The sequence below is a fragment of the Eutrigla gurnardus genome (genome assembly GCF_963514095.1).
Source record: "Eutrigla gurnardus genome assembly, chromosome: 17".
Taxonomy (NCBI): domain Eukaryota; kingdom Metazoa; phylum Chordata; class Actinopteri; order Perciformes; family Triglidae; genus Eutrigla; species Eutrigla gurnardus.
This window is the reverse complement of record NC_139928.1, coordinates 15,088,249-15,111,893: the sequence shown is the minus strand read 5'-3', so window position 1 is coordinate 15,111,893 and position 23,645 is coordinate 15,088,249. Positions and strand designations below refer to the sequence as shown.

Genomic DNA, 23,645 nt, shown 5'->3' with positions numbered 1-23,645 from the left:
AGCACTAATGTGGATCTGCTTTGGGGGGGGACTGTCTTGCTCAATGGCACATTGCTGGGAAGGAAAAGTGCTGAGCGTTCACCTTCTTGTGAAAATGCTGTCACGTTTTTTTTTTTAAATTCTGCATAAAGACGCGTGCATGTACAAAATATTTATGATGGAATGGGTTTTTTTCAGGCTAATGCTGATCCTAAATGTATTATTAAATATTTACAATATTACACCAAAGCCGTGGTGGAATTTAAGGTACTCAAGTACAATTAAGGTACTTTTTCTTGAATATTTCCATGTTCTGCTGCTTTATATACTGCACCAAAGATTCATTCTCATTTTCAAATGACTTGTTTAGTCTGATCTACAATACAAACCTGTCAAAGTATTCACTATTTCACCTTACCATCGCATATACAACAGATAAAAGTAGTCTAAATGTACCACTAAACCATTCATTGATATATAAGAATGTATTGTATTTTTCCCATCTGATCAACAAAGATTACCTCTTTCATCATTTATATACAATTATGGTTACTTTTGCACCCAGCAGTATGAATAAGAGTCAGAGCTGATGACGTATCCCAGCAACAGAGGTGATAATAAATATAAATATTCATCCTCCCTAAAACGTTGCAGACAAAGTGTTCGTCATCGGGCATCTGGGCAACGATCCTGGTGGCAGCTTTGTTTGATTCAGCCTCTCTAGTGCTAACATGGCAGTGATCAAAATATTTCTGTATGGGCTCAGCTGTGATATCAAACACTTCATTGCTCCCTGACATCTTGCCATCGGTTTCCTCCAGTTGCAACAAGTCGTGGAGCAATGACGCCATCTGGCGGCGGAATAACACACTGCGCATTTTCAACAGTTTAGGAACAAGAACCACATGCAAGCTGTTAATTACAACTGGTCTCTGTTAACTACCGGTATCCAGCTGTGTTTTTTTGGCAGTTTAACTTTATTTAACAGTTTATCTTCTTTGTGTAATAAAGTGTTGAGACCTCGATCCATTTGCGGCCCTGGGAGACATGTTTGGGGAGTTAGCATGTTTGGGGAGTTAGCATGTTTGGGGAGTTAGCTAGGTCACCTGCGGCAGGTAGCCTACGTTGTACGTAAATGCCCACAAATGCGTTCAGATGTGTACAAGAGTGTTTCTTCCTTATCGCTGAAGCTTTCCCGGATGTAAAGCTCAGAAATATGTACTTACATTCTGTCTTCCTACTGTTTTTCCTGTCAATCTTCAATGTCCGACCTGAATGACGAAATCGTGACGCAACGTCTAGCTGCTGCTTATTGGCAGGCGTAGGCGCACGTGATCGCAATCACGTTGGTCACCTGACCTTAATTGGTTGTTGTTGTTGTTTATTCGTGTAGGCTATAAAATGATAACGCATTAAGAGAATATTTAACAAATGATGCCTGTTCTTATGATTTTCTATATCAGGGTGACAGTTAATCAGTTTGTATTTATAGTTTACATTTAAAACAGCTCATTTCACCGTTTAGAAGAACACATTCTCTGGTTTGTTTGTCCGTATGGCTTGCTTACAAATGGTAGGAATTAATTTCCTATTATACATCATAGCCAGAAGCAGTTAATCCAAATAGATTATTATGAAGCATTAATAAATAAATGATTGACCAACAGGCTTTGGTGGATGAAGTCCTCTATTTGTTCAAGTAAAAGCAGCAATAGCACAATTCAAAATATACTCTTCTTCTTCTCAGGCCTCTTGATGAGAAACATGACTGAGAATCCTCACAGTCATGTTTCAATGGCCTTTAATGCATTTTAGAGTTTATTTCAATGATTTCACCAACGTAAACAGGAAAATGAAGCTTGCACACAAGAGTAGAATAAGAGAACGATTTATTCTTTGCTCTGTTCTACAAGACTTTATTACAACATAAAGCTGACGAACAAAACTGTGTCTGCTGGAAATAAAAGGTTTCTCTCAGAAGGTGTGAAACTGATTATATGTACAGTACTTGTTGACTATTTGTTAAGATTGACTTTGTGCTTTGGAGTCGTTAGATTCTTTGAGAAAGTAGGAAAAAACAAAAATCTGTTGGAGACAAAGTTTTTAAAGACATTAGCACCGTTTTAGGACAAAAGGTTCCTGATATAACAAAAACGAGAACCTTTCCGACTGTAATGTTGTAAAGTTGGAGCTTAGAGTAATTTGGAGTTCTCATATTTACTGTTTTTCTTCTTTCTACTTAATGTCTTCTTTTATTTTATATTTAACCAAAACACCGTAGAAAATATTCTAAAGGACATTAAGAGAAATGTTTAACTCCATGAACAGAAAACAAAGCCTGTATGTGCACTCGGGCTTCTTACTGAGAGGAAGTTTTACTTTGTGTCTTTGAGTTTGTGGCTCGCTTTGACCTGTTTGCACATTCATTGGTAAAAGCATTTGTTTCTTGGCACTTTGTCATGTTCACACAGCAGAATGGAAGAGGGGAAGACAAGGAAGGAAAGCACAGCAGACTTTTAAAACTTGATGTCCCAGTACTCTGGTGTCTTTTTAGTGGCTTCGAACTCGTCTTCAGCGGCAGCAAAGTTGCTGTTGGTTAGTGATGTCACTTCAGGGTTGTTGGTTTGACTCCTGGCCTCTGGAAGGTGATTCAAAAGCAGAGTTATTCTCGATGTTTTTGTCAAAAACACATTTCAGGATTCAAAGATTTTACTTGTCACATATAGTATGTACTGTATGTTCAACGAAATGAAGGATGGGGTACTCAGTAAGGTTGCGCTAAACGACTAGTATGCGATAAGTGTTAAAGGTTGTGATTTTTCAGGAAATAATGATGTAAAATGCTTGAGTAAGTCAAAATAAACTTTAGTGCTCATTAATGAAGGGAATATCACTCAGGGCAGAGGTGCAGCTCACTGCTTTTGGACGAAAGTGAAGCCCTCTGGCACACAGAAACAAGGCACAGATGTTGTAAATTTGGGTAAATTATGATTGGTTTTGGACTTAATGTGTTTTTTTTTGCTAGTGAGAAAAATATAGAATATCACCAGACCAGACCCTTTTTAAACGACTTGTGGCAGTTGAGACATCCTGTATGTATTTTGTCAGATAACATTCATCATCAGCCTACAACCCACTACAGGAAGAACACTCCTATAATTAAAACTTTAAAGAATATCATGAAGGTTTTTTTTACAAATAGTTTTTAAGAGAGAGAAGTGTTTGTCAGGACTGTGAGAATCTCTTATCTCACCAGGGATGCACAGAACCTGGGGCCTCTCCCACTCGCCTCTAGGCAGGCATCTGATCAGAGGAGTTAATCGCTGCTGGAAACCCTCGGCACAGTGATAACGCACGACAGCATTGGTCTCGTATCTCTGTCGAGCTTTCCCAAAGATGGAGGTGTTTCGGACCCTGGGTGGTGGACCACAGGAGGCTGGTGGAAGAGTGGAGACAAGTTGGGTCCTGGTTGGGGCTGATGGATGATGGTGTAACGGCCCAAAACAACCACACGAGGGAGTGGAACTCATTAATGGGGAGCTCTAAATCCCTATTACTCACAGGTGCCTTTCTTGCAGGTATATGCGAGGTGATAGTTGCAGGGTACGTCGCTCCAGCGTCCGTCATCGTGCCACACCATCACCACACAATCCTCACCAGACAGAAAATAGCTGTCTGGCTGCCCTCTGTACCAGTTCTCATACAGCTGTATGCATGGAGGGGAGAGATATGGGTTATACAGTACACTCATTTTCTAATTTTTTTCATGAAGTCGTATCATATAAAAGTAGCACCACTTTGGAATTACTTTGTCACATTTAGTTAAATGTTACACACTGTTTCAGTTATCCCCAAAGCCTATCAAACAAATAATTAATGGGAAAACATATACAACTAATATAAAAGTCCAAAGAGAATATACCAATTTTCTGTTAAAAGAGTAGGCTACTCCCATGATTTAGTATTGCACTTCCGTAAAGAATGAATGCAACATTCATATCCCAAAATGTATGACTGAAGAAATCATCGTTTTCACGGGCTGACAACTAGACTACTAACAAGGAAACTGACCTTGAGGTGTAAAATCAGTGGAATGCCCCTTTAAAGTTGCAATGTTTGTTTGGTGCTCAAGCTCAATCTGTGTGAATTCATGCTTTTTAATGTTCCTCACCAACGGGTTGCCATCGGACCAGCGGAAATCATCCTCAATGGTCTTGTCGTTCAGCCCGGTCCACTGGTACTCTTTGTAGTGGTCTGGTGAGCACAATAAGGCCATTCAATTCAGTCCTCAAAGACACGTTAAGCTAATAAATCACACATATAGGACAAATAACTGTGTTGAACCTACTGTTGATGTAACTCTGTTCCTCGGGGGTTATGATGGACACCAGGTGAGCTCCCTGCATGCGGCAGTGCTTCTCTGCGACCTCCCAGCTCAGACGCTGGCCGAAGTGTCGGTAGCAGAAGCCGTGGAACTTATCCCATCCCGGTTCACATCGCTCCAGGTCTGACAAGATCACGAAGGAGGAGACGGGACAAGCAGGAGTCTTTGAAACCTGTTTTATGCTGCTGTGTGTGACCTCCCCTTATTGACTCCATAAAGCAGCCACAGCTTGTTTGACACGTATGACATAAACAATTTAAAGAAAGCAGAGAGCTCACCGGTCTGACAGAAGTCTCCTCCATACGTTGGCAAGCAGAGACACTGAATCTGCCCATCTCGGTCAGTGCAGGTGCCTCCGTTGAGACAGGGGTCGTTCACACAGGCATCTGAAAACAGAAGACTGATTCAGGTTATTCTGCAGCTGAACCTACATGAGAGGATGGCCCACAGTCTGTGTATCGTATTATTCAAGTCCTCTATCATCCATTGTTGTGTTTGAAGTTTCATTATAGGGATACAACTTGCTGCATGAACAGATTAGACAAATAAAGATTAAAGTTAAGAGGATACACTAATTGCATCTGCACATTTATAACAGTCAATTATATACATTTACAGAGGTTGATGAATATGTGCAGATGTAATAATAGTGTCATGCTAAGGACATGAAGCACAAGGAGCCGCCTGAGCCAACAGGTGGCAGCAGAGGACATACTTCAGAATGTCACATGAGGTCAAACTCCTCAAGTCCTCTTCTGTCTTCTTTGGTGCATCTCTAACATCTGTTTGTTCTGTCGTCCTCGTTTTACAGTCTTCATGAATTATAAAACTTTCAGATGGTACTTGTGTAAACTACAATTACACTGTGTGACCGGGTCACAAAAAGACATAGAGGGAGACGTCACCAATGTTTTTCCTACATGGGTCTAAAGTTTCAGTTTGATTTGCAGAAGTTTGGAGCTACATTCATCCCAGCACATAAGTGATAAGAGAAACCTGTCACTTAGTCACATCATGTCATTCACCATATAACTAAAGCATTTGTTATGCTGGATTTAAGTTTTTGTGTTGACCTATTTGAATGTATTTGGCTATTGTTACTGGGACATCATGTCTTCAATCTCCTGTATGGATGAGCACACAGTTCAAGGTAAATGTCTCTTGGCTACAAGCAAAGTGTCCCTGTCAAAAGAGGGGTTTGAGTTTCAGTTTATTTATTTTTTGTAATTTGTAAAATACGGTAAAATGGAGGCATATGTGTCCAAACTGAAATTAAACATTTTACAAGTGGATTTGGTTAGTTTGCTTCCCTTTGACACCCTATAAACAAGAGCTCTGTGGTGCCTGTCATTATACTGCACACTCACATACTTCTCATCTCATTGTGTGTGTGTGTGTGTGTGTGTGTGTGTAATAACTGTTTTACATAAGTTAAATGAGAATCATGTGCACTCAAATTAAAAGCATCATTCAGTTTTGCTGAAAAAAAAAAAAAACAACGGTGGTTAGGAATATATAAAGAAGAAAATATAAATGTTGACTTTTTGTCAGGTTTGCAAAGCAATAAAATTCAACTCACAAACCCCAAAAGTCTATGTGTATGTGTATGTGCAGTATTGCTCAAACAGCACATGGCAATACATTGCCAGTAGGTGATTATGTGAGGTTAGTCATTTCAATTACTGAATGAGTGGTGGCTTTCCCACTGCCTTAAACTGCTGAGTCTCCAGTATTTTAATGCAATGAATTGTCCAATATATAATCATCACTGCTCACCAGTTTAAGGCTTAATTAAGGCGCTGAAGCTGAGATTGAAAGAGAAAAAACAGCAAAAGCATCTGCATGTTCCGATATGTGTTGCTGGTTTACTCAAAACTCCTGTATTAATATGTGCTCCATAAATAGCCTCGTCTTGTGTTCCTTAATAGTGGAAAGTATCTCTGTGCTAAAATGCAATTTCCTGGATTTATGCCAAATCTATGTAAGCCAATTTCTGCAGGGAAAATCCAAAAAGATGACAATTTTTCCAAAAAATATAAATACTGGATGATCAAAAATAATGAGATACTAGGGTAAAAGTGTTAGTGAGTCATCATTTTTGAAAAATGAAGTCAAAAATGTTGACTTACCTTGAAATTTTTATAATGCTTAATATTTTTTTTTCTCTGCAGAGATTATCTTCCATAGATGGCACTATTGTCTGAAGCTGCCATTTTAAGTAGTTGGTTCAAACAAAACCTTTTACAGTTACAAAAAAAAAAAAAAGATTAATAAACTGACGGTGAGACAAGAAACAAACATAAATTAGTTGATTTTATCATTCTTAAACCCTTAAAACACAATACTATACAAATCTTGGAAAATCATGATCAAACAATTAAATATGACTACAGTATGAAACATTACTGACCCATAATGGAGATTTAAAACAAATTGCTACCGCTCAACAACAAATCAACAATAAACACATTTGTACTTAATTACAAACTTAACATTTGTAATTAAAACATAATAATCTGTGCTTCTGGTACGAGACTGTCTAAAAAATGCAATAGAAGTCTAAAAATCAGAGGAAAGAAATTAGTTTTAACACTAGCAATGGACTAAATACAAAAACAGTATTGTCGTTCAACATTATCACTGTAACATTCCAGAGAAAAGTCCCTTTGTCAAGTTACTTCCAGATTACTGCAAAAAACACTGCTAGCTAGCAAGAAGTAGGTAATGGTAAAGAGAATGATAATCCATTGTTTGGGGCGGAGACGTATTATTTGCTAAATAAAATCCACTGATCCAGTTTTAACGCTATCACCCTGACTATTGCAGAAAATCAAAGTCGTGGAAGCACTGACATACTCATTCATAAACATACCACTATATTACACTACTTCACAGAAGTCAATCTTTGGATGAGGAAGAAAACATCATGCACAACAAGAGTGGACTGTTGACAAATGTCATATGGGAGCTGTCCCAGTGTGAGTATCTCGAAGGGGAGGTTGGGGTCACAAGGGGGAAAGTAAGGAGCATTTTAAAGTGAAGCAAGAGGAGTCAGAAGGGTGAGTGGGCTTTCTGAGACAACAAGTGAAACAAACGTGGGAAGTCATTTGAAAAAGGAGGTGAGGTGTTTTACAGAAAATGGTGCAAAGGCAGGTTGAGGACAGATCGGGGATTTTAGTGGATCATTGCGTCGAGTAGCAAGAGGACCGTTAGGCTGATGAAAGTGGCTTTAACATTACCTGAAGCTTTCCCTGTACCGCCTACAGCTGCCCTCTCATTGGGCAAAATAAGCAGGGTGGGCGGCGGGGTGAGACTAAACTCAACATCCAGCACACCGTGATCCACTGGTGGTATGAAGGCTGGCACTTTCTGGGGCTCAGCCGTCTTGTGGAAAACCTTTGGTGCTGAGGTGGTTGGACTCCAGGTGCGTTTGGACCAGTGTGTTGTGGTTGTGGTGGTGGTTCCAGTTGGCTTTGTGGTAGAAGCAGTGGGCTGTGTACTTGAGGAGGAATCTGGACTTGTTGTTGAGGTGATGGAGTCTTTTCTGCTGTACTCTAAATCATTAAGAGACTCTTGGGGTCCCCTTGTGGTGGTCAGCAGAGCCCACTTAGATGTTTGTGAATCAAGAGGAAAGACAGTAAAGTCCTCCTCAAGAGTTGGGGCAATGCTAGCTTCTTCTTCAAGGGTTGAGGCAATGCTACCTTCTTCTTCAGGGGTTGGGGCAATGCTGGCTTCTTCTACCAGGATTGGGGCAATGCTAGCTTCTTCTTCAAGGGTTGAGGCAATGCTACCTTCTTCTTCAGGGGTTGGGGCAATGCTGGCTTCTTCTACCAGGATTGGGGCAATGCTAGCTTCTTCTTCAAGGGTTGGGGCAAGAGTACCTTCTTCTTTAAGGGTTGGGGCAATGCTGGCTTCTTCTACCAGGATCGGGGCAATGCTAGCTTCTTCTTCAAGGGTTGGGGCAAGAGTACCTTCTTCTTTAAGGGTTGGGGCAATGCTGGCTTCTTCTACCAGGATCAGGGCAATGCTAGTTTCTTCTTCAAGGTCCAGGGCAATGCTAGCTTTTTCTTCCAGGGTTGGAGCAATGCTAGCTTCTTCTTCGAGGGTTGGGGCAATGCTAGCTTCTTCTTCCAGGGTTGGAGCAATGCTAGCTTCTTCACCAAGGGTTAGGGAAATGTCAGCTTCTTCTCCCATGGTTGGGGTAATGCTAGTTTCTTCAATGGTTGGGGCAACACTATCTTCTACTTCTTCTTCAATGTTTGGGCCAACACTAGCTTCTTCAATGGTTGGGGCAACACTACCTTCTTCTTCAATGGTGGGGGTAACATTATATTCAATGGTTGGGTTAACATTATCTTCTTCAATGGTTGAGGTAACAATATTTTCTTCAATGGTTGGGGCAATGTGATCTTCTTCTTCAATTGTTGGGGTGATATTATCTTCTTCAGTGGTTGGGGCAACACTAGCTTCTTCTGCAATGGCTGGGGCAACATTATCTTCTTCAGTGGTTGGAGCAACACTAGATTCTTCTGCAATGGCTGGGGTAACACTAGATTTTTCCATCGTTCGGGCAACATTATCTTCTTCAATAGTTGAGGCAACAATATCTTCTTCAATAGTTGAGGCAACAATATCTTCTTCTACCATCGTTCGGTCAACATTTTCTCCCTCAATGGTTGGGGAAACTTTTTCTTCAAGGGTTGGGACAACACTAGATTCTTCTTCAAGGTTTGTGGCAACACCACCTTCCTTTTCGAGGACTGGGGACATGTTGGCTTCTTTTTCAAGGTCTGTGGCATTGTTAGCTTGTTCTTCAAAGATATGGGTTGGGGCAATATAAGTTTCTTCTTCAACAGCAGGTGCACCACTAGCTTCTTCTTCTAGGGACTGGGCAATTGTTGCTTCTTTAAGTGAAAAAGAAACTTCAGCAAGAGTTGGGGAGAATTGAATTTCTTCTTCAAGGGTTGCACTAACTGTAGCAAGTTCGTGTCCACTTGCCTCTTCATACCCTGTGGTCGTAGTGTCCAAATACTCTCTGTAACTTGATGTTTGATACTGTGTTGCAGAGGAATCAGTAGGGAACGGAGAGTTGTTTGACCCTTCAGGAGACTCAGTGGTAGTTAAACCTACACCAGAAACAAGGTTTTCAGACTTTGTGGTGTGCAGTTGCTTTTCTACACTTTCCAGAGTGACTGTGTCATCAGCTTCTAAGCTTGTACTCCCCTCCTGTCTAGAGATGGGCGACTCCCACGTCTGAGGCACTGTGGAGAGGATATCCAAGCCCAATTCGTCAGAGTGGAGTGTCTCAGATGCAAGGGTCAAATTGGGGCGTGCTGTCTGAGACTCAGTAGAAGCACTGTTAACCAAAGCAGAAAGTGACTGGTGGGTGGTGAAGCCAGAAGTGGAAGAATCAGATGTGGGGATGAAGCTGACTGCTTCAACGTAAAGGTCACTCTCTAGAAAAGAGCATAAACATTATTAGAACTGTAAATACATCTATTGGAGGAAAGAGTTCATTTTGGAAAATAACTGTTTTTGCTTCCATGCCAAGAATTAGATGAGAAGATACTTTTCCTATATCTATAAATATGAAGCTACGGTTTGCTTAGCTTAGCATAATGACTGGATATGGGGAAACAGTTAGCCAGGTTCTGTCAAAATCCCCCATTAAGGGATACGTCACCGGTGGAAACATGAATCTGTATTGAAATTGGGTCATATATGTAGTCGAAATGCAAAATAATTTCAAATTTCAGTATATAACTATATGACGTCCCTGATGGCAACCTCTCAGTGACAAGACTCACGGAAGTCCCTGTTCCCACCTAAGAAATAGTCTTCCACATTAATTTAGTACCGCAACTTGCCATTGTTACACATTTTTTGTACAACTGAAACAAACAAGATATAACATTATAACATTATTTTGTGAGTTTTCGAGGTGCCGGGAGATGGTTTTTGTTACCTTTGGACAGAACTAGGTTAGCTGTTTCCAACTGTTTCTTGTGTTTGTTCCAAGCTAATGTTACCCTCTTCTGGTAGCTATATATTAACTGTACAAACACAAGAGTGATGTCAATCTTCTCATCTAACACTCAGCAGGAATATGAACAAGTTTATTCCCCAAAATGTTAAATGATTTATCCAATTTGGAAACTCAAAAACAAAAATGTATGCTCGACATACCTTGAGAAATATCCCCAGAGCCATCCAGATGGGCCCACAATGAGGTTTCGTCCTTGATGGGAGATTTTGTAGTTTGTTCTGGTTGTGCGACAAGTTCTTCTTCTCTTGAGGCCTGAGTTGAGAGGAACACCTGTACACCATTTTCAACTGCTGCCTCGTCCAGCTTCACCCGAACCACGGGTTCAAGGGTCTCCGAGGTCACCTCCCAGAAATTCTCCTCTTGAGTATAATTGCTGTTTGTCTCGCTGTAATTGGCTTGCAAGCTTTCAAAATGCAGGTTGGTCTCTTGTATTTCTTGGGAATCCTTTTTATTCTCTTCAGGATGCGTGTCTGGCACGGTCTGGTTATGTATGTGAGTTTCATATGATGATTCGGGAAAACCTGTGGTGCTGTCAGACTCGGACTGGTCAAAGGTGATGTTCAGGTTTTGGTGGGAATCTGTCTGATTGTAAACACTGAACAGTAATGATGTGTTTTGTGGGGCATCATAGGTTTCTGTGGTGCTGACCAGTGCTGTAGGATGCTGGGAGCTCAATTCGGTCAGAGATGAAGTTTCATTCAATGTCTGGAGGAGGTCCAAAATAGGTGTGGTGTTGAGAGGAGACTCTGTCGTGTCTGATACAACTTTTGGGTGAGTGTCAAGCAGGTGTTCCTCGGTGGTAGGGCTGGAGAAAAAGTGAAAAGATTCAAGCACCCTTTGAGCTTTGAGCTCCACCTGTTCTGCATGTTGGTTCAGTTGCAGCTCTCGCTCTGTTTCCCTCAGAATAACAACATCTTGTCCAATGTCCTCAGACACTGTGGCCATGTGGTCCATGGGGGTGTCAGTGGGAGTATTTTTATTATCTGCAGAGGACATATAGGGAATTAAAAATGGATTCAAGAAAAATACATAATATATTTGAATCTTTAATTCCAATATTTTGTCCATCTTTTTCCATGCATGCATATACATTATAAATACCTAACATTTATGATTATCTGAAAATCCATGTCTGCATGTGTATCCTATGTATTGACATGAAAATTTGATTTTATGCACAAGAACAAGAACAAGCAACAAAATACTCACTTTTGAAACAATACACATCATGAAGGCTGGATGGCTCTGGGAAGCCAGTTTGGTTGCTGAAGCGGTAGAGGGTTTTGACGCCTGGCAGAGGCCCTCCGCAGCGGTCTCTCGGGTCTGTGATGGGGTAGCGGACGCTGCCATCAGAGAGCCAGCCAGGGCTGCAATGGTCCAGACCTTCACTCCATGCTAAGTACAGCTCTGCCGTTGTAGCCAGCTCTGCTCCTGCTGCTCTGCAGTATGACTCTGCTTCATCAAATGACAGCTGCTGTGGGGTAGTGTCAAAAAACACCTTTCCTAAACAGAAAATATAAAAAAAAATCTTTACATGTCACATACTAATTTAAATAATTAATTGGCAATATGCTATGGAATAAGAATTGGCCTAAAATATCTAGTATGGGTCTTTAGTAATAGAAATAGGTATTATAAATACCATCGGTTTCCTCCACATAACAGTAAACATCAAATAGATCCTCAGGATCCATTGTCCCGTAGTTTCTCACTCCTGGTTGGCCATCCATGTCTCCATAACAACCTTCACGGGGCACTTGGATTGGATATCTGCAAGAATGGAAACAATCAGTATTTCTCCAACTTTACCTCTTCATCTCCTTCTTTGTAAACTTGGCTTTCATTTTTAGAGGAGGTCCAGTTTATTATATAAAAATGCCCATACACAATTCAGGTTTAATTTTGGGGAAATGTGAACAAAAGTTTTAGGATATTTTTTTCAATAATGCAATGGTGCAGCCATTACAGTAAAGGTTCGAGTGTGAGTGAGCCCCGGACAGCTGAGGAGATACCTGACGGACTGGTCTGCCAGCCAGCCTGCATCACACTGCTCATAGCCATCATAATAAGCCGCCAGCAGCTGGTCAGGAGTCGTGATTTGTGCCCCGATGGTCTCACAAGCCCTCTGCGCCTGAGGGAAGGAAAACGCATAGCGACCCAAAGCATCTCTGTAGTGGAAGACAACACCTGAACAGACACAAAGAAGCACATGTTTATATTAAGATTATAGCAAATGCCATTTGAACAACAGTATATTACCAGTAAATGATGATTTTTTTTAATGTAAGATTTGCCCATCAATGTAGGAATACGAATCAGATGTTTTGTAATAATCAATGCATTCCATAATATCTTTACTACACTACATGTTGTATCCCTTGTTGCCTTAATATTGATCAGAATTTTCCCCAAATTTCAGTGATGATCCCCGTCTTCCATTTTGTCACCTTTGACCTTGAGTTCAACGATGTCGCTGGCGTCCTCCAGGCCCTGCTGCACCTCGCAGCGATAGTGACCCGAGTCACTGGAGCGCAAATCTCCCAACCACAGCGACAGGTCATCGGGGGAGGACGTATAGTTGAGCCAGGCGGCACGGTCGCGGTATGCCTCGTTGACCTTCACCCTTTGACCCCTCGCCACCAAGATCTGCGTCTCCACCCCACCTGACACCATAGTCCACTTGACCCGAGGTGCAACAGAGGAGGACGAGGACAGAGACACCAAGCAGGGGATGGAGATGGAGCTGCCCAGTGAGGCAGAAACCGGACCTGAGCTAGGGATGTTCACCTGGAGCTGCCAGACATCATCTGCAGGAAATAAAAAAAGTGCATACTTTGATATGCACCTATATGTATATTCTTTGGTTATAACTGAACGTGAATGAAAACACCAGGATAATGTGAAAATGCAGACGTACCGGATGCAGATGGAGTTGGTGTGGGGAAGGCCAGAGTGAGGCGGCAGACTGCAATGAGAATTGGAAGTATTTGGACATGTCTATGGAGATAGAGAGGAAACACAAGGTGATATTATTATTATTATTATTATTAATAGATTAAATATGACAGACACAAAAATGATTTACGTATTTCAGTCATAGGTGTGTGTGTAGCAGTGAAAGAAAGAACACAATTATTTCTCCTTACCGGTTTCCAATTTCACACACGTTTAACCTTTAATAGGTAGAGTGGTTTCGGATATTGGAAGTCATGTATTGTGTTGATTCAGCTCGACTGAACTCATCAAACTGATTTATTGTAATATTAAAGGTCACAAGCTGCAAACCTTTGTGCTGCCTTCACCACAGCATCCACTCACTGTGGTTGTAGCTTTGCACATAGACGCAGCCGAGTGAAGAGACAGATTCAAGGCGACACTGTAATGCTCTCGCTTTTAGCCATTTATTATTTGATATGATTATGCTTATGTAATAGTCTTTAGTTACTGAGCTTGCCCACTACAAATATACAGTATTACATGTAATAAAAAATAAATAGAAAGTGGCAAAAGCTGTATGTAGGCTTAAAGGGCCATAAAACATAAAGGACATACCAGTCTGAAATAAAGTGGTGGGAAATAAAAATAAAGATTTATTTTGAACATACTTGTTCATTAGAATTATACTAAGAGGGGTTTTATATTTAGTCTAGTCTCACTGATATAAATGGAGTGATAAACAAGAGAAAAAAAGAACTGTAAATGTGCCAAAATTAGTCCACAAGCTATTCGTCTCTGGTTCAATGTTAAAAAGCCTCCTTAAAATAGAAGAAAATGACACATCTTATAAAATAACATCAAAAACATCTCTGCAACAAAATGCCTTGAAACGATACAAAGCTGAATCAACAACTATCCCAAACATTTTGAGCATTTGTTGCATTAGTTTTAGCTTGCTGTACTTAAGAAACTGGCAACTGAGTTTGTATATGTGAGAGAGAATCATAATAACCTGTGTAAAACACTAACATAAGATACGGAGAAACGTATCTGAAAGCTCAACTATGAAGTAAAAAAGAACTGCTTCTCTGGTTCTCAAAGGGAAGCTGGGAGCACAGGCTCTCGACCACAAGCCATTCATCACCTCCAGGAGCTAATGACACAGCGTCTCAGCCCAGCAGCATCCTGCCAGCTCTCCGTCACCAGTCTGTTATCCCTGTTATTAAACCAGCAGGCATGGCATGGCGCTCACACTGACCTCACACAACCTCCCCAAGCTGCAAATGTTCATTCATCACTGAAAGCAGCGCCCCAATTCCATATCCCCAACGTTTACTCCACATAAATGTTGATCACTTAGTAAAAGATAGTTATTTTTAAACAAAAATGCCCCAAAGTCACAGGTTTCAGCTTTTCAGATGTGAACAGTTTTTCTTGGTAATTGAAAACGAAATATCTTTGCATTTGGAAGTGAAGGATATGTTTCATTATTTTATGACACTTAATTATAGGTAACAACAAGTAAAAGTAAGGTGCTGATTATGCAGAGTGACTTTTACAGTTTTATCTTTATATAACTGCATCTAACTTTGAAAAAGAAGTAGAGTACAATAAAAAGCACATATTCCCGTCTGAAATGTAGCAGTATCAGTGGAAAGTAAACTCTGTAACTCTTAAAGAAATCCTGGATTGTTTGGCTAACGACACAAAACACTCAGCACAGAAAGTGCTCATTAATTTCTATCAAAATTAAATTTGAATAAACACACATAAGATGTCTCACACATAAACCATTCACACTGTCTAAACAGACCTATAGTATACGTGTGCTCAAGGGGAAGATTCTAGTAAATGAATGAAAAATATGACACAACAAATATTACAAAGGTCAGAAGCACAGAAGCGAGCCAACAGCTAGACAAGCATTTATAAGCTTTTCTGCATCTGTGTATCAACCACCATCGGCACAAACACAGCTCGCTAACTTGCGTCAGATTAAATGGCCTCCTTTGATGGCAGAATAATTGTTGTCTGTTTCCTCAGCCAGCTGGGCGAACTCCACAGAGTTGGTATCACTATTAGTATTCTTGACGAGAAAGCGTCTCACAAAAAGCGAGCAGTGGGCCAGGAGGACAGCTGCACACTGTGCTTTCACTTCAGGCCGACTCCCTCACAAAAGGCCTCGGTGGAAAATTAAAGGACGAGGGCCACTGGCACACTTGCTCGCTTTTTCCCTCCCTCTCCTTTTCTTTTGCTTCTTTTCAAGGGTGGAAAAGGAAGTTTCAAACCACTAAGAATCGTTCTGGAGCGGGCTTGGCACAAAAGGCCACATTAAGACACTGTTTCAAATGGTATCGCTGCTGTGAGAGTGTGCTTGTGTACCAGTTTTTGTTTCATTCAAGTTCATGACAGAGGAGAAAGTCCCTCCGGCTGCCGCTGATTATTTTGTGACTTTTTTTTTTTTAAGATAACAAAGTCTTTGGTCTCGCCGTCACCAGGCACTCGGCAGCTCAGCGCTTTTCATTGAGAGTAACAATGAAGACAAGTCAAGCTAAAATCAATGCCACCCACTGCATTTACACGTCCAGAAACTGCAGCCGATGCATTATTCACGAGCAGAACTTATCCAGTCTCCTCCTCCTCTTGCAGAAGCGTACAAGTAAGCAAAAGCAGGCATCAGTCAAAACCACATGAAGCCTAAGCATGTCTTTAACGTTGTCAACTTTAAATCATGATAAATAATAGTACACAAGGATGCTGAGATCCCTGGCAGTGCTGCAACTAAAGCTTGCTCCCTGCATCTGGTGGGTGGCCTCTGCAGTGCTCTGCCTGCATCAAGGTCAACTCAGGCAAACCTCGTCCCCTCCAACAAGCAGGATAATAACTCCTGATCTCAGTGTGGACAGGTCAAACATCGGTTTGACTGATGTAAGCTCTGTGGAGCGCATAGAGCTGGGACTGGCTCTGCAGTCTATAATAAAATACAGGAGGGATCTCCTAAAATGCACAGTTATTGGGTTTTAAAACATCCACTATAAGTGAGTGTTACGTCTTTATTCCTCACATTTCTTTTTAGATTTAATTACCCCAAGACTGTGGTTATATGGTACGATGTTCAAACTAAATCTGCATAAGAATAAGGTACAACATGAGTTACAAATGTACGACTTAATTCAAAAAGGCACAAAATTTAGAAAATTATACTTTTGTCTATCCCAAACTGTAATAGTTAATTTATACATAGATGGGCAGTTTAGATCTTTTCCCTCTTATTGCATTTAAATTATTTGTTTCCACAGACTCTCTATTTTTTCCACTTGTGATACTGAGGAGAAATAATCTAATCTTAAATCAAAGGTTTTCAAAAGTGCTATTTGGGGCATTTCCAAAAATCCGAAAATCAGACCAAAATAAGCATTGTAATGTATTGTAATTTGCTTTCTGAGTCAACATGGGTAATGATCAGATATCTGGCCAACAAGCGGATATGAGAGATTAAACAGAGCTAATTTAGGCTGGGAGTGTCTGATCCTTATTCTGTCCTCTTTATACTCTTTGAAATGACAAACCATAAACCAGATCCTTCCAATTCCTCTACGCTGATGACATTCTCCTGGAAACACAGCACCAGAAAAGACCCATCAGAAATACATGCCCCATGAATCATATTTTCTTAAATTTATACAAAAACACACGTTCTGAAACGACCCAGATGCTCCAGATGTTGTAGAGTCATCCCAGGACCAAACATTTTCTAGTCCAGAGAAAAAGTAAGCTGGCCCTGTCTAACAGAGACTCAACAGCATCAAACCTCCACATCCGATGAGCTGCACTCAGTCAAAGGGGACTCCCACCTCCCAGACCCCGCAGACATCGCCAATAAACCGACTTGTCTGCCTCCCAACAAGATGACCAATTTGGGAAAAGCCACCCAGTAGACGATTCACCACCCAACGTGCCTGGGAACGAGTTGGAGGATCAAACAAACAAACTGATCTCAGACCTGACTCAGCAAATCCATGGACTTACCACAGCCCACGCTTGGCAAGCCCATTATAAGCCATGCAGAACTCGAAAATGATTAGAATGAGCACAATAACTGAGCTACTAACCTACATTTTTGCTATCAAGAACTCTTTAATTTGAGGTGAACTATTCCGACACCAAGGTTCAGTGATTCATACTCGCCTCGTGGTCCCAACAGATCCAAAGGTGGCTCCTTGCACACTCTTTATGGCCTGAGACCAGTTTATATCGTGACATTTTTAACTCCATCAACTTAAACTTCAACTTTGACATCATACCTGCCACCTGCAGTAGAAGGTTTTCTTGCCCTCGCTGCTATTCAAAACATATCTGCTGAATTTCAGAGTATTTATATAGTAGTGTGGCCTCTTCCCTTCAGACATTCAGTGTTAATTTGAGGGCTGAGGTAAAAGACGTACGTCTAATCAAGCGACTCTTATTACCTGATGTTTAGTATCACCACCAAATTCAAGTTTAAATGATTTTGAACTTGATGGACTGGCTCCACTCGCTGTATGAAATAAAAGGAGGAAATCCTTAAAAGTGGGCTATGTCTCTTTTACTACATCTCTGTCCATTAGTGAAGGTAGAGCTTTATCTCCCTGAACCCTGAGGTGGAGACGGTGAATAGAAGAGGCTACGTTATGCACTTAAGACAAAAAAAGCTGTTTCTTTGTGTCTCCTGCAGGGCACAGCAACATTTCAGAGCTCACATTCAGCAGGATTCCTGTTTTACTCCCAGAGGAAAGGGCAGTTTAAGGCTTTTCAGTGGTGTTGCTTCCTTTAGTGCATCGGACAGTAAGCCAGTGCTGTCACAGCTCTCCTTTGAGGTTCATGGGCATCGTCATGTTCGCTTGTGTAAATGTATTTTTACAGTGCCTCACACGCTCATGGGGACTCAACATAAGAAACATGTATAACATCTACTTGCTCTTCTGAAACACAGTGGGGGATGTGGAAGAAAAAGACTGCAAATCGAATTAGAAGGAAGTTATACTTAAGAAAGTGCGTCAGTTCCATAAAAAAAAATACATCTTCTGGAGAGAAAATGAACTACTGGCCATAATTTCAGGACCTCCTCTGAGGACAGCAGCTATACTGTAAAGCAATACACTTATAAAGAGGGTCATTTCTTTAAATGGCAACATCATTTAAATTGGCATTTTATACATTCAAAAGAACTTGGACATCGACACAACAGCCCTAAACAACAACAAACAACAACAACCTACCGGCTTCTTCTCGGCAGCATTTCAGCTGATACAGGCTGGTTGGACTTCTCGGCTGTAAAAAAAAGTATTTTCCCGTCAGCTCCACTCAGATTGCTGCAGTGCGACTGTCCTGTCGGGGGGGGAGAAACGCTGGATGCTGCGCGCAGGTATGAGGGAAGTTGGGACTGCTGTCCGGACGACTCCGAGGCTCGGTGAGAAAAGGAGCGAGTATGAGGGGAAAGTGGAGATATGAAATCCTGAACTGCCCACTTTTTCAGCCAACAATCGGGATGGAGATGGCGCACGCCTGTCAAAGGGGATTGGGAGGGATGACATCCAAAATAACCGATTTTATAGGCTATGAAGTGAAGAGAGATGTGTGTGTTTTTTCCCGTTTTTTTTTTTTTTTGGTTTTACTGCAGGGAAATGACAGATGCATTGAGCGTCATTTGGAGTCAGCGCAGCGGCGATAAGGAGCTGCTGCTGCTGCAGGTATTCTGTATTGCAGCACAGTCACCTGGAGGAGGAGAGTGACGTAGGTGACAGTCACACCTCCTCTACATCAGTTAAGTGCACTATTAGTCTTCTTAAATGGCATGTAATACCAGCAGTTTACGCACAGCAGCAGATGCGTTTTACACCAGCTTTTGATTGGAGACCAATAAACTCAATGCAGAATGTCACGAGTCAGTCATTAAATGCAGCTAATCCAGAGATAATCATTAAAAAAAGAAAGCAGTCATAAATATATGTATTTATAATATATATATTTTTTATTATATATTTTGTTGACTACTAGTGAATGATCTTACAAGCTCATACTGCAAATTCTGTTGAAGATTTGGGCATTTGGGTCCTATCCATGGCCGCATTAACCTGCATGGGGGCCCTGAGCAAAAACCAGCAGTGAGCCCCGTTGACCACTCCTCCATGCCACCCAGCTTTTTTAATGGACCAGAGCCAGCCCTATAACTGGCTCTGTGGCTGAGTAAGTAAGTAAGTAAGTAAGTAAGTAAGTAAGTAAGTAAGAAAGTACTTGACTGATGAAATTGCAACCATCAGTCAGTGGAGTGACCCACGAAGTCACTAAAGGGCGTTGCTCATGAAGTGGTCAGAGCAGCAGAAACAGTCCCATTCAAGACACAGCTACACGGTCATCATCACTCGCTGCAGTGTTTGTAACGTGAAATGCAACGCTGGAGAAGTCAACATGTCTACAACACACAGAATACGGTGCATCTTACAGCTAAAGACTGCACCGTTTATCAGAGCCTGAAAGTTAAATCCCACACAGCAGTCGTAGCTAGCGTTAGCTAGCGTTAGCACGCCTGCAGCCAGCGTCTAAATGATCTAACTTGGACAACAAAACTGAAACATTTAAGCATTACAAACTTCATCAACATGTTTACGTGATTAATTGGCTCATTTGCGTATGTGGGGAACCTTAGTAACCAGAATTAATACATTTCAGACAATTAATGGGGAAATATCACAGTAGGACATACAGCAGTGCTCACAAAAAGCGCGGTGCTAAGGCAGCACAGCGTTGCTGCTAACGCCACAATGACAAAGAAAGAAAGGAAATCACATGCCTCGTTCGCGTCATCAACAACAGTGTTGCCATGGTGACTGACCGTCCGACAGGCTGCAGGTTGTAGAGACAGTTTTATTTCATGTGGTGTTTAACAAGATAATCGTTGAGGTTGCGAAGTTTAGCTTATCTGCAATTAAGCACATTGCCCACACATGGTCCAGCCATCTACCAGGTTTCACCTAGTCTCGTTTTCCCTGCAGTATGAAAACTTGTCATCTTCAAGTAAAGGAATTGAACACATGAAGTGTTTAAAAATAGCCAGAGTTGATGGCAGGATGAAAGCCTGGTGTCACAGAGAGGGCAAGGCATTATTAATGGAATACACTGATGACACAGAAGCTCTCAGTCTCTCCTGGAGGACATTAGCGGCGTTGCACTGGAACAAGAATAATCAAAAAGAGGCAGGATACAGTATATGGATGCAGTATATGTTGAGGGATCTCCTTGGCTGACAGCCGTATCATCTGTTCATACATAATGGAGATATCCAGAAGATGAACAAGGTCAAGGTGAGTGTGTGCCAGTGCCCTCTGCAGACAGGGTGAATGGTGCTTTGTAAAGGTCTTCCTGTGGCCTGGCATCCTGGTTGATGCTTAACACCTGAGGAATCTAACACCTAGCTACCAGCTGGACCGTCTGGGACGGAAATCGCAAAGCTCAGAGAGCAGACAAAGATCAGAGTCATGCTTCAGCGGTGACTGACTGAGTCATGTCCAGTCAGCGGTTATGCTCCCTGTAAGACGTCATCCTCTCTGCTGTCATTTGTCTTCAACGGGCCGTCCTGAGGACAGAAATGGACGTTCGGCAAACTTCCGACGCCGGTATTTTTCAAGTAGTTGAACTTAAAAAGCATTCGCATAATGAACAGCAGCTGGACTGGCATAGTCATAATCAATCCAGACATTTAAAATGAGCAGTCTAAAACGTCAGCTTTAAAACAATGAGCATATTGCTACTTATCTAAATCACTGGCAGAAAGTCATCAGTGCAGTAATTAAGTCTATTACTTGAAGGACATTTTGATTGGAATATTTAAGTTTCTATTGGCCCAGAGCTGACGTGGAAGGGGGCGGTACGGAGACCAACTGCCTGCTTTATTGGTCCATTTTATGCATTTTTTTTTAACGATACAGATAAATGTGCTTAATAGCACATTGTTTTTGCAGACCTCCTGGCAGAGTGACACGGATCCCTGTGTGGACTTGGACCCCACTTTGAGAATCACTGTGTTACGCAATACTTCAGCTCAGTCATACGATACCATTAAGGCAACGGACTCTACAATGTGAAGGAAAGGAAACGATGTGCCGTTATTCTGTAATTACTTTTTGTGGCCGCTGCTTTAGCAAAAGTTACATCGTCTTATTTTAGGCCAACTTGGAAGAGGATTAAAATGCTCAGGAAAGAAATGAATATCTGGTAGGCCTCAATTAATCTATAAAAGAAGAGTCATTACATCACTGAACACACATTGGTGCAATGCCAGTAGTGTCTGTGGTATTCATAACTAAACATATATACAATATGATATCTAATAATATTCAGGAGGGCTCTCTCAACAATGTTTCCTATATTGTAAAGTGACGCTAATCGCCACATTTTATACGGCTCTATAAATCTGCCTTTATAGCTTTTAAAGTGGTACTTTGTTCATCAATGAACTAAATTGACATTTGCACTTTGTTCAGCTCACGTCAGTCTGTGCTGAGAGGTTTTACATTTGGAGATAAAATCAGTACCTTTGGTAGAAAATAAATCTTTGTGAATGTGTAAAAGAAAGAGACACCCTCTGTACTTTAATCGCTCTCATGACTGATGTGCGCTCTAATAATATAGTCCAGACGACTAGCAAGAATGTAAATGGCTGAGGTCAACTGCAAGGCATCAGCATACAGTCAAGTCCTAGTTAAGGATCTTTGCAATGCTGACAGACTATATCATTAAATCTAGCCAGTTATAATCAGAGCCATTAATATATTGATGTGGTGATTGCGGTCTGGTCAGCAATAATAGTTGATGTAAGTATGATCTGTTCAGAGGCCAATGAAAACACAAATGCACATTAAGACAGATATGATGGGCTACAGGGGAACTTACCATTCCCCGCTCCATTAACTTTAGAATACTATCGCGATGACATAATGACTCCTCCTTCTTTTTTTAAGATTCCTTGGTTGGCCTATAAAAATATGGCATCCCTCCAGCACTCGATAAAGAAATAAGAGACTGTGAAACGCAGTAATTAGCCAATCAGAATCGAGCATTGAACAAAGTTGTCATAATAATATAATAATGCCCCAAGGGACTAGTTCTGCACTTTTACCTTTGTCACTTTAAGCACATTTTTATTGGTAATATACTCCAGTACATTTTACTTAATTTTGAATTCTGCTGAACTCCATTAATTGAGTATTTTAAGTTTTGTTGTGAACTAAAGTAAATTAAGTGAATGAATTAAACATAAAACCTATAAATTCTTCATGAAGGGAATTAGACAATGTTTTCCAAATTGCATACTATTTGGAAAAGTCCATTCTGTAGTTTACCTTACAAATTACATCCAGTCAGGACATACTCCTTCGCCATAACATTGCACGTTGAACTTTGACCCTCTTGCTCATATTATCTGCTGTTAAGAGGCTATATAGCGCATCACTAGTATCATAGCATTGATGGTAAGCAAGAGCATTGTTCTACCTTCCTTCTCAGCTCCTAAACATAACATATTGAGGTCGTATACAAGAATCCATGGAGAGCGACTAAATTAAACACAGTAACAGCAAGCCGTGCCTAAGACCTGCATACAAGCCATCGTTACATTTTCCAGCAGCCTTCAAACAACCAGCCTATAATTAGACGCTATCATTATATTGTAGCTGAGCTTAGATCATCAAAAAAGTCAAGAGCGACATTCAGATTTAATTTTAAAGTGTCTTCAGATGTTCGAGTGATCACAAGTCCGTGGAGGAGATCACAATGCATCTTATCAGGCAGGGGCAAATTTCCAAAAACATTTTTAAAGTGCAAAATCCCCACAGGAAATTTGCAGCCACTGATGAGGACAGAGTAACTAAGAGGTCTTATGTGGAAACAAATGAATGAACACATTGTAATCTGACATCCAAAGGCATCTTGTTGGTGACACGTGCAACCTACACCACCAGGTGGGATTCATTAGAGAAGCAAATATGACTCAGCTAAAATACAGAGCACAGCCTGCAGTTTATTTTTATGTATTCTTAATTCTGCTTGAGTCATGTTCTGCGGTTTCATTTAACTGGGTTACCAGCATTGCCATCAACTCACCGCGAAGGAGAAATGACAAGACAGGCATTCGCAAATCTCATTCTACCCTGCACAAGTTAAGACGGCCATAAATCTGTGCCAACAGAACAAAAAACAAAAAAAAACGAAGCAATACAAAGGTTCCATTTCACCAACGTTACGCTTCACCTTGCTGTAATGCCA

The 23,645-nt window shown here is 41.1% G+C and overlaps 1 protein-coding gene across 2 annotated transcripts; it reads right to left on the bottom strand.

Moving 5' to 3' along the window:
• Positions 1 to 1,845: 1,845 nt before the first annotated feature.
• On the bottom strand, positions 1,846 to 18,805 carry LOC311027371 (brevican core protein-like). Of its 2 annotated transcripts, XM_084031378.1 has the most exons (16): positions 18,605 to 18,805; positions 13,327 to 13,406; positions 12,857 to 13,216; positions 12,422 to 12,596; positions 12,052 to 12,179; positions 11,619 to 11,912; positions 10,550 to 11,392; positions 8,732 to 9,819; positions 8,635 to 8,680; positions 7,603 to 8,601; positions 4,642 to 4,749; positions 4,328 to 4,486; positions 4,151 to 4,233; positions 3,541 to 3,685; positions 3,233 to 3,415; positions 1,846 to 2,617 (listed from the first exon to the last, which is right to left on the bottom strand). In XM_084031378.1, the coding sequence occupies exons 1-16, from the start codon at positions 18,622 to 18,624 to the stop codon at positions 2,496 to 2,498; spliced, it is 4,833 nt and encodes a 1,610-aa protein (XP_083887504.1). In that variant the 5' UTR covers positions 18,625 to 18,805; the 3' UTR covers positions 1,846 to 2,495. The 2 variants fall into 2 exon arrangements, with proteins under 2 accessions (XP_083887504.1, XP_083887503.1); XM_084031377.1 differs by having other exon boundaries at positions 8,635 to 9,819.
• Between the last annotated feature and the right edge of the window lie 4,840 nt (positions 18,806 to 23,645).

Excerpts from the sequence above, each read along its gene's own strand:
- LOC311027371 (XM_084031377.1), bottom strand. The coding sequence starts at position 18,624 with ATGCTGCCGAGAAGAAGCCG. Across the intron at positions 12,180-12,421 it reads CTGGCAGACCAGTCCGTCAG|ATATCCAATCCAAGTGCCCC; the intron begins GTATCTCCTCAG and ends CCATTCTTGCAG. Across the intron at positions 9,820-10,549 it reads CTCTGGGGATATTTCTCAAG|AGAGTGACCTTTACGTTGAA; the intron begins GTATGTCGAGCA and ends GCTCTTTTCTAG.